This window comes from Micromesistius poutassou, assembly GCF_964030765.1.
Source record: "Micromesistius poutassou genome assembly, chromosome: 3".
Taxonomy (NCBI): domain Eukaryota; kingdom Metazoa; phylum Chordata; class Actinopteri; order Gadiformes; family Gadidae; genus Micromesistius; species Micromesistius poutassou.
In genome coordinates, this window is record NC_140273.1 from 4,340,900 (window position 1) to 4,354,171 (window position 13,272).

A 13,272-nucleotide genomic window follows, 5' to 3' on the forward strand; every position below is an offset into this window, starting at 1 on the left:
AGTAGTGCATCCTCTGAATATTGTAATATCATCACAGCAGACCCACGTCCATAACATCCTCCATCGCATAATGACATGGCCTAGTGTCAGTGCAGTCGGATTCTCTAAGCACCACGGGCGTCTTTCCTAGGTCCTTATGAATTCTCATCTTTCCTTGACCTCATGACCCCTTCCATCGAGGACAAGGAATAGTCCTTAGGACTATGCTTTTGACTGTAACACACACACACACACACACACACACACACACAAACACACACACAGAAGACAAGTTCTTCTGTTATTTCTTGATGACTTATATTATCTTACTTCTTGTGAATTCAGAAAATGTGTATCTGTCACAGATAGCATGACTGACCCTGAAGCGACCTGTAACTCAACATATCTGGTGCAGATGATGAAATGCATGACCAGAAGATAAATAGAGGTCCTGGCTGTGAGGAAACATCCTGTGAGATCCACAGGATGCACTAGAAGCACCGGAGACCAAGCTGCTGCTGACAGGAAATGCTACAACCCCACTTGCTGCAGATGTCAATCTCATAGTCTGTCTTCCTCTCTCACTCTGTCGATCAAGAGATAATTAAACATGAAAATAAATGAGTTCATTAAGGGACAAATCAGGACGATGATCAAGTTAGCAGTGTCCTGGAGCGGTCCTGGTCCTGGAGAGAGTGGCACTCGATGAGGTTCTCTGTCTCGGTCCTCTGTGGTTGAAGCCGGTCTCAGTTCCACCCTTGGAAGCCTCTCCTTCCCCAGGCCAAGCCGAGTCTGAAGGATCAGATGAACCAGAGCCTGGTCAGAGAGCCCAAGAGACACTCTGCTGAGATATCTCTATATGATATGGAAAATAACGTGATGTGTGCGTGTGTGTGTGCGTGTGCGTGTGCATGTGTGTGTGCGTGTGCATGTGTGTGTTTGAGTGTTTATGTTTGTGTGTGTGTGTGTGTGTGTGTGTGTGTGTGTGTGTGTGTAGAAGAAAAATATCTGCTGACAGTGATGGTTCAGAATGAAAGCGGATGATTGGTCAGAATTAAAACATGTGACGTTGTGTTTCCAGCTGATAGAGTCGAGCTGAAGCCTGAAAGCTGAGGCAGTGGAGGCCGTCCAGAGAGGAACCATGGAGCCTGTCCTTGACATGGACCCTGGACCCCCTGAGGAGCCTGAGAACACGTCTTTGGACAGGAGGCGGACCAGGAAGGGAAGCTCTGGTAGGACCCTTTTTAAATTAAATAAATCATCAAAATAAATCATCAACAATCAAAGTGCCCAACCTGCTGAGCCAATGAAACAATCTAATAGACTTTATGTGATTTATGTGTACATTCAAGGCAACCGATAAAGATTTACATTTCCATACATTTCCGTCCATGAGTTACGCTCCAATACAGGTCTTTGAGCCTGAAAACGTACATTTATATGATCAGTCAAAACTGAGTAGCTACCACAAATGACAGTGCAGCTTTAGGAAGCACAAGTTTAGTATTTTCATTAATTCAACAGTTAATAAACAGTTAACTAATGTCTAGTAATACTTTACTATGCTGTGTACTAATGGTATTCATGTTAACTAAGGTTATGGTGTTCATATCAACTAAATGTATACATTATTAATAGGGTTAGTATAAGGGTTAGGGTTAAGGTTACCCAAACCCACTAACCCTAACCCCTATGCTAATGCTATTACTATATACTAATGATTATTAACGCCTCAACTTAGAATTTTCAAATACACATTTGAGGACAAGTGTGTGTGTGTGTGTGTGTGTGTGTGTGTGTGTGTGTGTGTGTGTGTGTGTGTGTGTGTGTCCTACCCCTGAACAGATCTCAAGCTGTACGTCTGGGTCACTCTGAGCATAGCACTGCTGTGTTTTCTACAAGCCACTCTCAACATCTCCCTGCGCCTGTGTGAGTTATAATTCATCCTGAATACATGCACAATAAGAACACTAGTATTAATAGTAATAACAATAATAATAATGATGTATGTATAACAATAGTAATAATAATAGTAATAATTATTATTATCATATAAAAGTGGTAATAATTGTCATAGTATTATTCTTTTTATTGTTATTATTATTATTATTATTATTATTAATAATAATAATAATTATTATTATTATTATTATTATTATTATATTCATGATAAGACATAATATTAATAGATCCCATTATGATAATGATTGGCCTGTTCTGTTTAGAGACGATGCCGTTCTGGTTTAGAACTCATTTCTTCTGTACTCTTCTCTCCTGTCCTAGACTCAGTGACATCTTGGATGAAGGGGAGAGAGCACATAATGGATACACTTGGTGAGTGTTTTCTAATAGTTATCAAAATTACTAAATGAATAACGTTATTAAACTGTCATTCAAAAAATACTTTCTGCTTTTGTGATTTATGTTTGAACATCCTCTCAAAATCCCCTTAAAACTTGCCATTTCATGTTGTCAGGCGAACAGATCATTGAGAGTGTTAAAAGTTATGTGATTATGAAGGTTTTCCTTTACATTCAACAGATGGTTTGACACGACGGGGCTGGCTGTATTACGACCAGAGTCTTTACTTTATTTCTACAACCAAGAAGAACTGGAAGACCAGCAGAGACTTCTGTCTGAACAGAGACGCAGACCTGCTAGTTATCAACAGCAAAGAAGAACAGGTAACATAGGCTGTGTGTGTGTGTGTGTGTGTGTGTGTGTGTGTGTGTGTGTGTGTGTGTGTGTGTGTGTGTGTGTGTGTGTGTGTGTGTGTGTGTGTGTGTGCGTGCGCGCATGTGTATGAGTTGGGGGTCAGCTGCGTTGTCATGACAACTGAAACTATGACTGTCTGAAACAGGACTTTGTTATGAGATTACAAGATGATTCCTGGATTGGACTGAGTGACTGAGACACAGAGGGGACCTGGAAGTGGGTGGACGGTACCAACGTGACTTCAAGGTAAGGCTGATGACTCCATTCAGCAGTTTCTCTTCTCTGAGAACGACAGAGTGATATCACCTCAACACGGGGCTCAACTTTATATTCTTTCTGGTTTCAGTTTCTGGCTATCTGGTGAACCAAACGACTTCTCTGGCGCAGAAGACTGTGCTTTAGCTACGGAGGGCGGATGGAATGATGATACGTGTGCCAAGCTTTACTTCTGGATCTGCGAGAAGGTCGTAGTCCTGGAACATCTGGAAGCTGAACTGAAGAAACAGGGTCCGTAGGCTTTGTGTGTGTTAGAACTGCTGATCCTTTCTATTCTCTGTATATAGTCTCACAGTATGTATACTCTTTATGAATAGAAAGGGGCTTTGGATGTGTTTACATTTGATCAGTAATATAAAGTTTGTCCCATCACATAACCTTCTGTTTTATGTAGCATCTATAAAACGGTAGCGCTACCGCTCAGTGTTGACCACTGTACCCATGCTGGCCATGTGACCACATTGATGGTTGGTTTGTACAACCTTATCTTGTCTAGTGTGTTGATGTAACATTTTGAGCATATGAGTTTCTAACTATGAGTTTCTGACTATCCTCATGTTTGGATGGCGATTGGCATCACGCTGCTATGTCCTAGTGAGATGTGTCTTGATGTGTGTTGATGCTTCAAGCTCAGGCCTGGAGGTTCAAACATCGATTGTGCGGAGGAACAACAAAAATAAAGAAGAGAGGTTCAAGAGGGGGTGTCTCGTCTCCTTCCATCACACTTCCGTCACTTCTGACCGTTATCCTGGACACAGGAGCACCACAGAGAGGGGTGTCACCTCTGACCGTTACCCTGGACACAGGACCACCACAGAGAGGTGCAGCCGTGTCACCTGTGATCATTACCCTGCTTGCTGCTGTGATGGGTGCTAAACAGACCTGAGCTGACCCTGATCAGGACGTGGAGAGCCACTGTTATTCAATTCACTGTTATTCTGTTATTCACGATATTCAATCATGTAGGAAACAGGCAGGAAACTATCCCTGAGTTTAAATCTCCCTGCGCACAGGGTGGACTGATGAAGTGTCCTTGAGGGACCAGGCTATCTTCTGGGTGGAGGATCTTCTGGATGAGAGATGAGGTGTCATTAAGGGACCAGGCTATCTCCTGGGTGGCTTAGCTTCTGGTGGAGTGATGAGGTGTCATTAAGGGACCAGGCTAACTCCTGGGTGGAGTATCTTCTGGTGGAGTGATGAGGTGTCCTTGTGGGACTAGGCTAGGTGTTTTGTGTTCTGATGGTGCATCTCAAGACTCATCTCGTCTTACTTTCTTCTGTTAAGTGATACACAAGGAGCAAGAGGCCCCCCACATCATAAGCCCCCCCTCCACCAAGATGGTGTCCGTGGGCGACACTGCCCAATTCTCCTGCCATGCCAGGGGCCAGCCAGAGGCCACCATCGAGTGGTTATACAACAGGACAGGAAAGACCAATCAGAGCCTGCATTCTTGGGGGGTGGGGGGGATCTCGTCATCAAAGGTGTGAGGCCTGGTGTGGACACGGTCAGCTGCGTAGTGAACAACAGCGCTGGCACGGCCAATCACACCACTGAGCTGCTTGTCTTTGGTAAGATCTAGTGGTTGATATATTCATAACATTGGTGATATATTCATAGCATTGTTGTTGATATATTCATAACAATGTTGTTGATATATTCATAACAATGTTATTGATATATTCATAACATGTTGTTCATTTATTTATTTCAAGAAAACAAGGACAGCACTCTCAGTTATATTCAATCAAAACTTTTTAACGATTAAAAAGTTTTGATTGAATATAACTGAGAGTGCTGTCCTTGCTTTCTTGAAATATTATTATGACCCGGGGGATTCAGCACCCAGTTTAAGTTATAAAGAAGTCTTAGTGTGAGCGTGTAACTTCCTATATTAGTTGTTCATTTATTTATAACATTGTAAATATATCCATAACATTGTTGTTGATGAATTATTGATGGGCAGATGGGAGGAAGATTCTCTTGTAGTAACTCTTTGCTTTATAGTTTTGAGAGCAATATTTCATAAATGTTTCATAAGTTACTTCCTTTAAATCCATCAGGAGTGACACCAGACGGCTTGAGGTTTTTTAACAGGAGTCTCTACTTCATCTCTACTACTAGGAGGAACTGGACGGCCAGTAGAGATGACTGCCTGCAAAGAAACGCAGACCTGGTGGTTATCAACAGCAAAGGAGAACAGGTAACAGAGGGTGTGTGTGTGTGTGTGTGTGTGTGTGTGTGTGTGTGCGTGCGTGCGTGCATGCGCGTTTTGCAGGGGTATATTTTTCATTCAGCCAACTGTGTTGCTGTGACCACAGATACAATTAATACTTGAAACAGGAGGTTGCTACCAGATGGCAGAGTAGTTTCTGGATTGGACTGAGACTGGACCGAGACACTGAGAAAATTTGGAAGTGGGTGGATGGTACCAACGTGACTTTAAGGTAAGGCTGATGACTCCATTCAGAAGCCTCTTTTTTCTGAGAGTGACATCACCTCAACACAGGGCTCAACTTTAAATTATTTCTGGTTTCAGTTCCTGGCTGTCCGGTGAACCAAACAATTACCATGGAGCAGAAGACTGTGTAGTAGCTTGGAGCAGTGGCTGGTATGATGGATTTTGTTCTGCACTTTACTTCTGGATATGCGAGAAGGCCATAGCCTTGGACAACCTGGAAAGGTTGTAAACAACAGTGGCATGCAAGACTTCTCTTGCATATTCAGTTCACCAAAAATGGGCCAGTAGTATTTGCACATTCTCACTTACCTTCTGCTGCTTGACTTCAGAAAGTAGGGATCCTTGTCAAGTTAACATCAGAAGAGGTGCAGATTTGGCAATCAATACTGGCCCACAGACCATAGGGTGAGACAACTACATAACTATGCATTTTGAGTGAACTATGGGCCTATGGGCCAGTAGTTTATTTGGTAAATTGTCTCTTGCAACAGATAGTTTAGGGCAGAGTGTGCCACCATTATAAAGTTCACATTTGTCACAGTTTGCAAATATTACTGCACAGGCCTAATGTATGCATATAAGATATTCAAATATCACCATCATTGAAAGAATCCAACATTATATTAAAAACAAAATGTTAAATATTACAATATTCAGTTAACAATTAACCAAAATATCTACATTTTTTTACATATTCATGAAAACTGGATTCTTTTGGTTGAGTTTACGGACACATTGGAAAACAGCGGTTGGAGTTGCTTTATGCCATGCTGCAACTCTATTAGACTATAGCACACGAGAAGGCTATACAATGATTAACTAAAACGTAACTTCACAGTCAAATGTGAAAAGCTAAACATTAACTATACGCTACTTAATTATACTTAATTAATTTAAAATGTAACTTTATGTAACTGGTGTTTCCTGTGATCTGGAGAAGTTGAGGCGTCCAGCGTCTGAGATTCATCATCTGACAGTATATTCTCTGCGTGTCACCTGACAGTCATTGGAAATGATTGTTTAAATGATAGAAATGACAATATAATATGACATTATAATTAGATACTAGAAGAGGTTAGCACAACTAGTTGCTGTTAGACAGTATAATACGACATTATAAATAGATACTAGAAGAGGATAGTTCAACTAGATGGTGTTAGACAGTATAATACGAAATTATAAATAGATACTAGGAGAGGATAGTGCAACTGGATGGCGTTAGTATAATAACTTTTGATTAATCAGGTTTTCCACCACGTGTTCTTTTAAAAATATTTTCTCAACTCTGCCCAACTACCTGCCTTACTATTTCTGTACTGTTACCTGTTCGTCTGTTACCAATTAAAAGTTGATTTCTCATTGTATCGTTTTGTGGAATTCATATTTTTATTATAAAAGTATTACAATTTGAAAGAAGATATTATAATAGATATTATGGGATATTAATATTAAAACCGACCTTTATTTTTTACTGGGTAAGCACAGCTTGTTTGAGATACATAGGTATGGATTCGGTGAAACCTTACATTGTCTACACAGTAGGTGGCAGGCGTCTTATATTTATGACAATTCAACTCCTCAAGACTATACAGGATACGGAAAAATCTTTGCCGAGAGGCTCTGTGGTGATTTCATTATTTTCCTTACAACATCGTGGTACCTGTGTTGAATAGCGACACAACGCCCTGTTTCTTTTGTGAAATAGACTTCACCTCCGGTGACTGAGGAAAACATTGTGAGAGGCGAGCATTTTGTAAGAGATTCGAGCATGGACTACTTCCGAGCCAGAGCGCTTTGGTCGCCCTGTCTGCTGTGGGTTCTGCTCGCCTCTGTAGTGGCAGAGAGTCGGTTTGAGAAGAGCTCCGGGTCTCCGTACGGGATGGTCGGTGACCTGGCCGAACAAGTGGGCACTTACCTGCGACAGCTTGCCCAGGAGAAGGCAGTGCTTTCTGCACAGAAGGTGAGCTTCTAGTCTAATGGGTTTGTTAAGAACGGTGTTTAAACTATACTAGTAGGCTAATACTAAACTACTCCTACTACTGAAATAGTTCTACATTCAGATACAGTCAAAATTAAACGACAAGGTTATTTTTTAACTTGACTATGTTTAGCACTTTTATTAATAAACAATCAGGTGGTGGTTGGTTTCAAAACCGAAAGCTTCTTGGCTGAAAATACAAAATGATATGGCTATTGAGAGCTGTTCCACTACCCTCCCTCGGCCAGACTTTCTCCGAGGCGGTGGCGGTTGCGGGAGAGGCGCTGGCGGCTGGACTCAACGTCTGTTCCCGGTACCTGTCTCAGCTCCTGGCGGCGATAGGGGTAGACGGTAGGACAACTGGAAGTTAGAGAGCAATTTTGTGTCATCTGCAGAAAATCTCGCTATAGATGTCTGTTTAACCAATTCAATTATATTCCAATCAACTCTGTTGGCATGGAAAATAAGTACTACAAATAGCTAACCATTCTCTCTCTCTCTCTCTCTCTCTCTCTCTCTCTCTCTCTCTCTCTCTCTCTCTCTCTCTACCTGTCTGTACTTGTCTGTTCGTTCCTCTACCTGTCTGTGACTCCACCTGTCTGTCTCTACCTGTCTCTGCCTCTACCTGTCTGTGTGTCCACCTGTCTGTGCCTCCACCTGTCTGTGCCTCTACCTGTCTGTGTCTCTCCATGTCTGTATGTCTACCTGTCTGTGTCTCCACCTGTCTGTGTGTCCACCTGTCTGTGCCTCCACCTGTCTGTGCCTCCACCTGTCTGTGTCTCTCCATGTCTGTATGTCTACCTGTCTGTGTCTCCACCTGTCTGTGTCTCCACCTGTCTGCCACCACCTGTCTGTGCCTCTACCTGTCTGTACCTGGCTGTGTCTCTACCTGTCTGTGCCTCTACCTGTCTGTACCTGTCTGTGTCTCTACCTGTCTGTGTCTCTACCTGTCTGTGCCTCTACCTGTCTGTACCTGGCTGTGTCTCTACCTGTCTGTGTCTCTACCTGGCTGTGTCTCTACCTGTCTGTGCCTCTACCTGTCTGTACCTGGCTGTGTCTCTACCTGTCTGTGTCTCTACCTGTCTGTGCCTCTACCTGTCTGTGCCTCCAGATGTCCTCCCCTCGTCCCAGGCGACTGCGGAGGGCGTGGTCTTTGTCGGCCAGTGGCTCCTCTTGACTCTGATTGGCTACTGGTTGATGTGGCTGCTGGTGCGCTCTCTGGCCTCCACTGTGCGCTTTGGCTTCTGGCTGCTGAAAGTGGGCGGGGCCCTAACCGCCTTTGGACTTATCCTGAGTGACCGCGGCGCCGCCATGGAGACCACCGCCATCCGATTGGCTGTGCTGGTGCTGCTCTGTGTGCTATTGGGCGTCGGGCCGTGGAGTGGCGGGGCTAAAGACGATAAGAGCATCCAGCTGGAGAAAAATGTGAAGACCCTTGAAAGGAGGGTGAGGGAGATGGAGAGACAGATCGAGTGAAGGAGGACGGAGGAGGAGAGAGTGATGGAGGAGACGGGAAGAAAGCTGGAGGAGAGAGTGGTGGAGGAGAGCCTGACGGGACATGCGTGACGGAGACAATAATGAAGGAGAAGAGAGCCTTCTATATATTTTATGATGAGCATCCTGACTGTAGACAGAACACCTTGTTGTCTTTTTACCTTGCATTTTCCAATAAAAGCTTTTCCAATAAAGACAATAACTTTACACAGATGTGTGTCTCTCTCTCTCTCTCTCTCTCTCTCTCTCTCTCTCTCTCTCTCTCTCTCTCTCTCTCTCTCTCTCTCTCTCTCTCTCTCTCTCTCTCTCTCTCTCTCTCTCTCTCTCTCTCTCTCTCTCTCTCTCTCTCTCTCTCTCTCTCTCTCTCTCTCTCTCTCTCTCTCTCTCTCTCTCTCTCTCCTACTACTACTACTACTACTACTAGAGTTGCCTGTTCATCTGGGTTGTAGTGGTTATTATTAACATGTTAAAGTGTCTGCCTGTGGTCACTTGGGTCCTCCCACACCAGTTAGGTTACTACTCCTTCTTAGCCCTTCACTGTATCAGGTGACCCTTGATCCTGACTGTCTCAGGTGACCCTTGACCCTTACTATCTCAGGAGCGGACCCCTACTGCTGTGTCGCCCCCTCTCCGGTGAGCTTTGCCCCCTACTGTCGAGACACAAATTGCAAGTAAAAAAAACCTGAATGATAATTGGTTGATAAAAGGGCAAATTATGTCTTAAAAGAACACCTGTGTTTAACACCCCCTGCTACCGGTTGTGTAAACCTGGCACCACAGTCCCTGCTCTTTTCTGCTGTTTCTTTACCGCTCTTGAATGTAACCTAAAGAAAAATTGCTTTACTCAAGTAAATACAGATATTGTTAAACACTACTAATTATAAGAAAAAAATTCTTACCGATCAAGCGCAATTTCAGTTTCCCTGGTGGTCTAGTGGTTAGGATTCGGCGCTCTCACCGCCGCGGCCCGGGTTCGATTCCCGGTCAGGGAACTCGCCTTTTGAATACCTTAGCACAATATTGTTTATCGTCTGAAAAGATCACCTGTTTATCATTCCCTGCTACCGGTTATGTGTAAAGCTTGCACCACAGTCCCTGCTCTATTCTGTTTCTTTACTGCTCTTGAAAGTAACCTACTGAAAAATAGCTGTAGGCCTACTTGAATAAACACAGAAGTTTTTTAACTCTACTAATTGTAACGAAAAGATTTTTATTGATCGCGACTGTTTTCAGTTTCCCTGGTGGTCTAGTGGTTAGGATTCGGCGCTCTCACCGCCGCGGCCCGGGTTCGATTCCCGGTCAGGGAACTCAGTTTTTGAATACCTGCGAAACTAATAGCACAATATCGTCTGAAAAGAACACCCGTGTTCATCACCCCCTGCTACCGTTTGTGTGTAAACCTGACACCACATTCCCTGCTCTACTCAACTGTTTCTTTACCGCTCTTGAATGTAACCTAAAGAAAAATTGCTTTACTCAAGCAAATACAGAGTTTTTTAACACTACTAATTGTAAGAAAAAAAAGTACCGATTACAATGTTCTACAGATTCCCTGGTGGTCTAGTGGTTAGGATTCGGCGCTCTCACCGCCGCGGCCCGGGTTCGATTCCCGGTCAGGGAACTCAGATTTTGAATACCTGTGAAACTATTAGCGCAATATCGTTTATCGTCTGAAAAGATCACCTGTGTTTATAATTCCCTGCTACCGGTTATGTGTAAAGCTTGCACCACAGTCCCTGCTCTACTCAACTATTTCTTTACCGCTCTTGAAAGTAACCTACAGAAAAATAGATGTAACTCAAGTAAATACAGAAGTTTTCAAACAGGACTCATTGTAACGGAAAAAAATCTTATTGGTTAACCTGCTGATCAGTTTCCCTGGTGGTCTAGTGGTTAGGATTCGGCGCTCTCACCGCCGCGGCCCGGGTTCGATTCCCGGTCAGGGAACTCACCTTTTAATTCCTGTGAAACGAATAACACAATATTGTTACGGGTCAGCGCAATCAAGTTTGAATTGATCGTTATAGCAATATTCGTTATAGCAAGTGTCAAGTGTTGACTAGAGTGGAGGAAGGAAAGCGTACAGAACTCTACATTGGCGCTCCGTGTACTCTGGGATGTCTTATATCAATCAACTCACTCGCTCCTCCTCTATGTTGAACCTCGGAGCGCCGACGGGTGTTTCCAATTTAGCTTCAGGTTACTTTCGCTATTTCTGAAGATATGGAAGAAAATTTACTAACATGCAAAGAATTATTGGAAATAATCCAGTTGATTGATTCCAGTATATAAGTGGCTACATAGTGTAAGTTATCAGGCAACAAATTAATCTAGCAGTGGAATGGAGATAATTGCCCCTTCGATAGCTCAGTTGGTAGAGCGGAGGACTGTAGAGGTTAACGGCTGAAATCCTTAGGTCGCTGGTTCAAATCCGGCTCGAAGGACTTTTTAGTTTTTCTTAAATGTTCACACACCCCTTTTCCCGATGGGAACGTTATCGCCTCTCTGAGCCGCCTCCAACAACGAAAACTATGAACACCATGAAAGAACATTTACTAACATGGAATATATATATTTTGATGTTGTCCAGTTTTAGCGAAGTTGAAAGAGCGGAGCACTGACGACGCCAAATGCTGAACTCCATAGGGTGCTGGTTAAAATCCAATCAAAGAGGGTTTTTAATTCACACACCCCTTGCCGCGATGCAAACAGTGAGGATTACATTTTGTCTTATTTTACAATTATGACACTATTAGCAATACTCTGACACATACACATTTTAACTTCAATTATGTCCGCAATTCATAATAAGTGTAGGCCTACATAAGGACATAAATGTTAGATACAAAACATTGCTCAAGCATGATTATCAAGATCGTTTTCTGAAGCAATATGTATGTTTGCATTAACACACACACACACACACACACACACACACACACACACACACACACACACACACACACACACACACACACACACACACACACACACACACACACACACACACACACACACACACACACACACACACACACACACACAAAAAGAGAGCCCTGCACAATTATTTTTTGTAACAAATTTTTTTATGGTTTTGTATTATCAATCATACTTCTGTTATTTAACATGTCAGCCATGGGGAAACTCCAAGCATGGAAGCAGACCCCGTGACCGAGGATTTGGCCACGCAGGTGTGGCCACACGTCCATCACGTACAAAATTCATGACATAAATTCATTTATTACTGATAAAAAAAACGTCCAGAAAATAGCATTTTTCTTCTTGAAAAGAGGACCAGATACAGCTTATAAAAACAGACCAAAATGTCTTTAAAAACAAAATCAAGAATACAGGTAACAAGTGAGAAAAAAATACATTTCTACAAAACTAAAATAAATGATACGAATGATGTCCGACTACGGCATCAGTTGAGAGTTGAAGATTAAACCACTGTCATCGTCTAGTTGTTTAAGAAAGCTTTACAGAAGCTCAAGAATACAGTAACCCTTAAACATGTTTACTAGTAAACAAACTACCACACACATAAACAGGTACATATACCTGCTTACACACACACACACACCCACACACTTATAAAAGTAAGCAGAAATCGTATTTTCACATTATGTGACAGGAAGTACCTCAATATCTCTCACAGAAGTAGAAATGACTGACTGTTAACAAGAACTTGCAGCGTGCCTGTACCCCAGTACCTCTCTTACAGGAAGTAAATGTACCTCAATACCTCTCTAACAGAATATACATGCAGCTCATTACTCTAACAGGAACTACACGTACATCGTATTATTATTCGAACAGGAAGTAAACAGACCTCAGTACCTCTCTAAAGGGAAGTAAATGTAGGTCCCCCTATATGTTTTGTAGCACCTTTCAACCTCAGGCCATAAGAGACATGGTCTCATCCTTAAACGCAAAATGATGAACGTCGGACAGACTTGGTCAGAGCACAGCGACGGTAGCCAGGCGAACATATTCATACAACGGTATCCAGGCGACCGCAGCCAGGCGAACGTAGTATAACGACAGTATCCAGGCGACAGTAGCCAGGCGACCATAGTCTTACGACTATAGCCTGGCAACGGTTGCCAGGTGACTAGTCTTACGACGGTAGCCAGGCGACCGCAGTCTTACGACGGTAGCCAGGCAACGGTTGCCAGGCTACCAGTCTTACGACGGTTGCCAGGCGACCGCAGTCTTACGACGATAGCCAGGCGACGGTTGCCAGGCAACCAGTCTTGCGACGGTAGCCAGGCAACCAGTCTTGCGACGGTAGCCAGGCGACGGTTGCCAGGCAGTCTTGCGATGGTAGCCAGGCGACGGTTGCCAGGCGACAAGTCTTGCGACGGTTGCC

At 43.3% G+C, this 13,272-nt stretch overlaps 1 protein-coding gene, 5 non-coding genes and 1 pseudogene across 7 annotated transcripts; all 7 read left to right on the forward strand.

Moving 5' to 3' along the window:
- The first annotated feature begins 1,120 nt into the window (after positions 1-1,120).
- On the forward strand, positions 1,121-5,657 carry LOC311340499 (annotated as a pseudogene). The gene is made up of 10 exons: positions 1,121-1,211; positions 1,825-1,908; positions 2,263-2,313; positions 2,521-2,663; positions 2,840-2,940; positions 3,041-3,201; positions 4,255-4,538; positions 5,031-5,170; positions 5,311-5,414; positions 5,507-5,657. The product of its transcript is annotated as an uncharacterized misc_RNA (transcript).
- A 1,389-nt stretch (positions 5,658-7,046) lies between these two features.
- Positions 7,047-9,107, forward strand: tmem109 (transmembrane protein 109). Its single transcript, XM_084466241.1, has 3 exons — positions 7,047-7,388; positions 7,655-7,757; positions 8,518-9,107. The coding sequence occupies exons 1-3, from the start codon at positions 7,197-7,199 to the stop codon at positions 8,880-8,882; spliced, it is 660 nt and encodes a 219-aa protein (XP_084322367.1). The 5' UTR covers positions 7,047-7,196; the 3' UTR covers positions 8,883-9,107.
- Positions 9,108-9,820: 713 nt separating this feature from the next.
- Positions 9,821-9,892, forward strand: AC3HAE_011298 (transfer RNA glutamic acid (anticodon CUC)). The gene has a single exon. It is a non-coding gene; the product is annotated as a tRNA-Glu (tRNA).
- Positions 9,893-10,135: 243 nt separating this feature from the next.
- AC3HAE_011304 (transfer RNA glutamic acid (anticodon CUC)) lies at positions 10,136-10,207 on the forward strand. Its single transcript has one exon. It is a non-coding gene; the product is annotated as a tRNA-Glu (tRNA).
- Positions 10,208-10,449: 242 nt separating this feature from the next.
- On the forward strand, positions 10,450-10,521 carry AC3HAE_011305 (transfer RNA glutamic acid (anticodon CUC)). Its single transcript has one exon. It is a non-coding gene; the product is annotated as a tRNA-Glu (tRNA).
- Positions 10,522-10,775: 254 nt separating this feature from the next.
- AC3HAE_011274 (transfer RNA glutamic acid (anticodon CUC)) lies at positions 10,776-10,847 on the forward strand. The gene has a single exon. It is a non-coding gene; the product is annotated as a tRNA-Glu (tRNA).
- Positions 10,848-11,256: 409 nt separating this feature from the next.
- AC3HAE_011275 (transfer RNA tyrosine (anticodon GUA)) lies at positions 11,257-11,344 on the forward strand. The gene is given in 2 exon segments: positions 11,257-11,293; positions 11,309-11,344. It is a non-coding gene; the product is annotated as a tRNA-Tyr (tRNA).
- Positions 11,345-13,272: the final 1,928 nt, after the last annotated feature.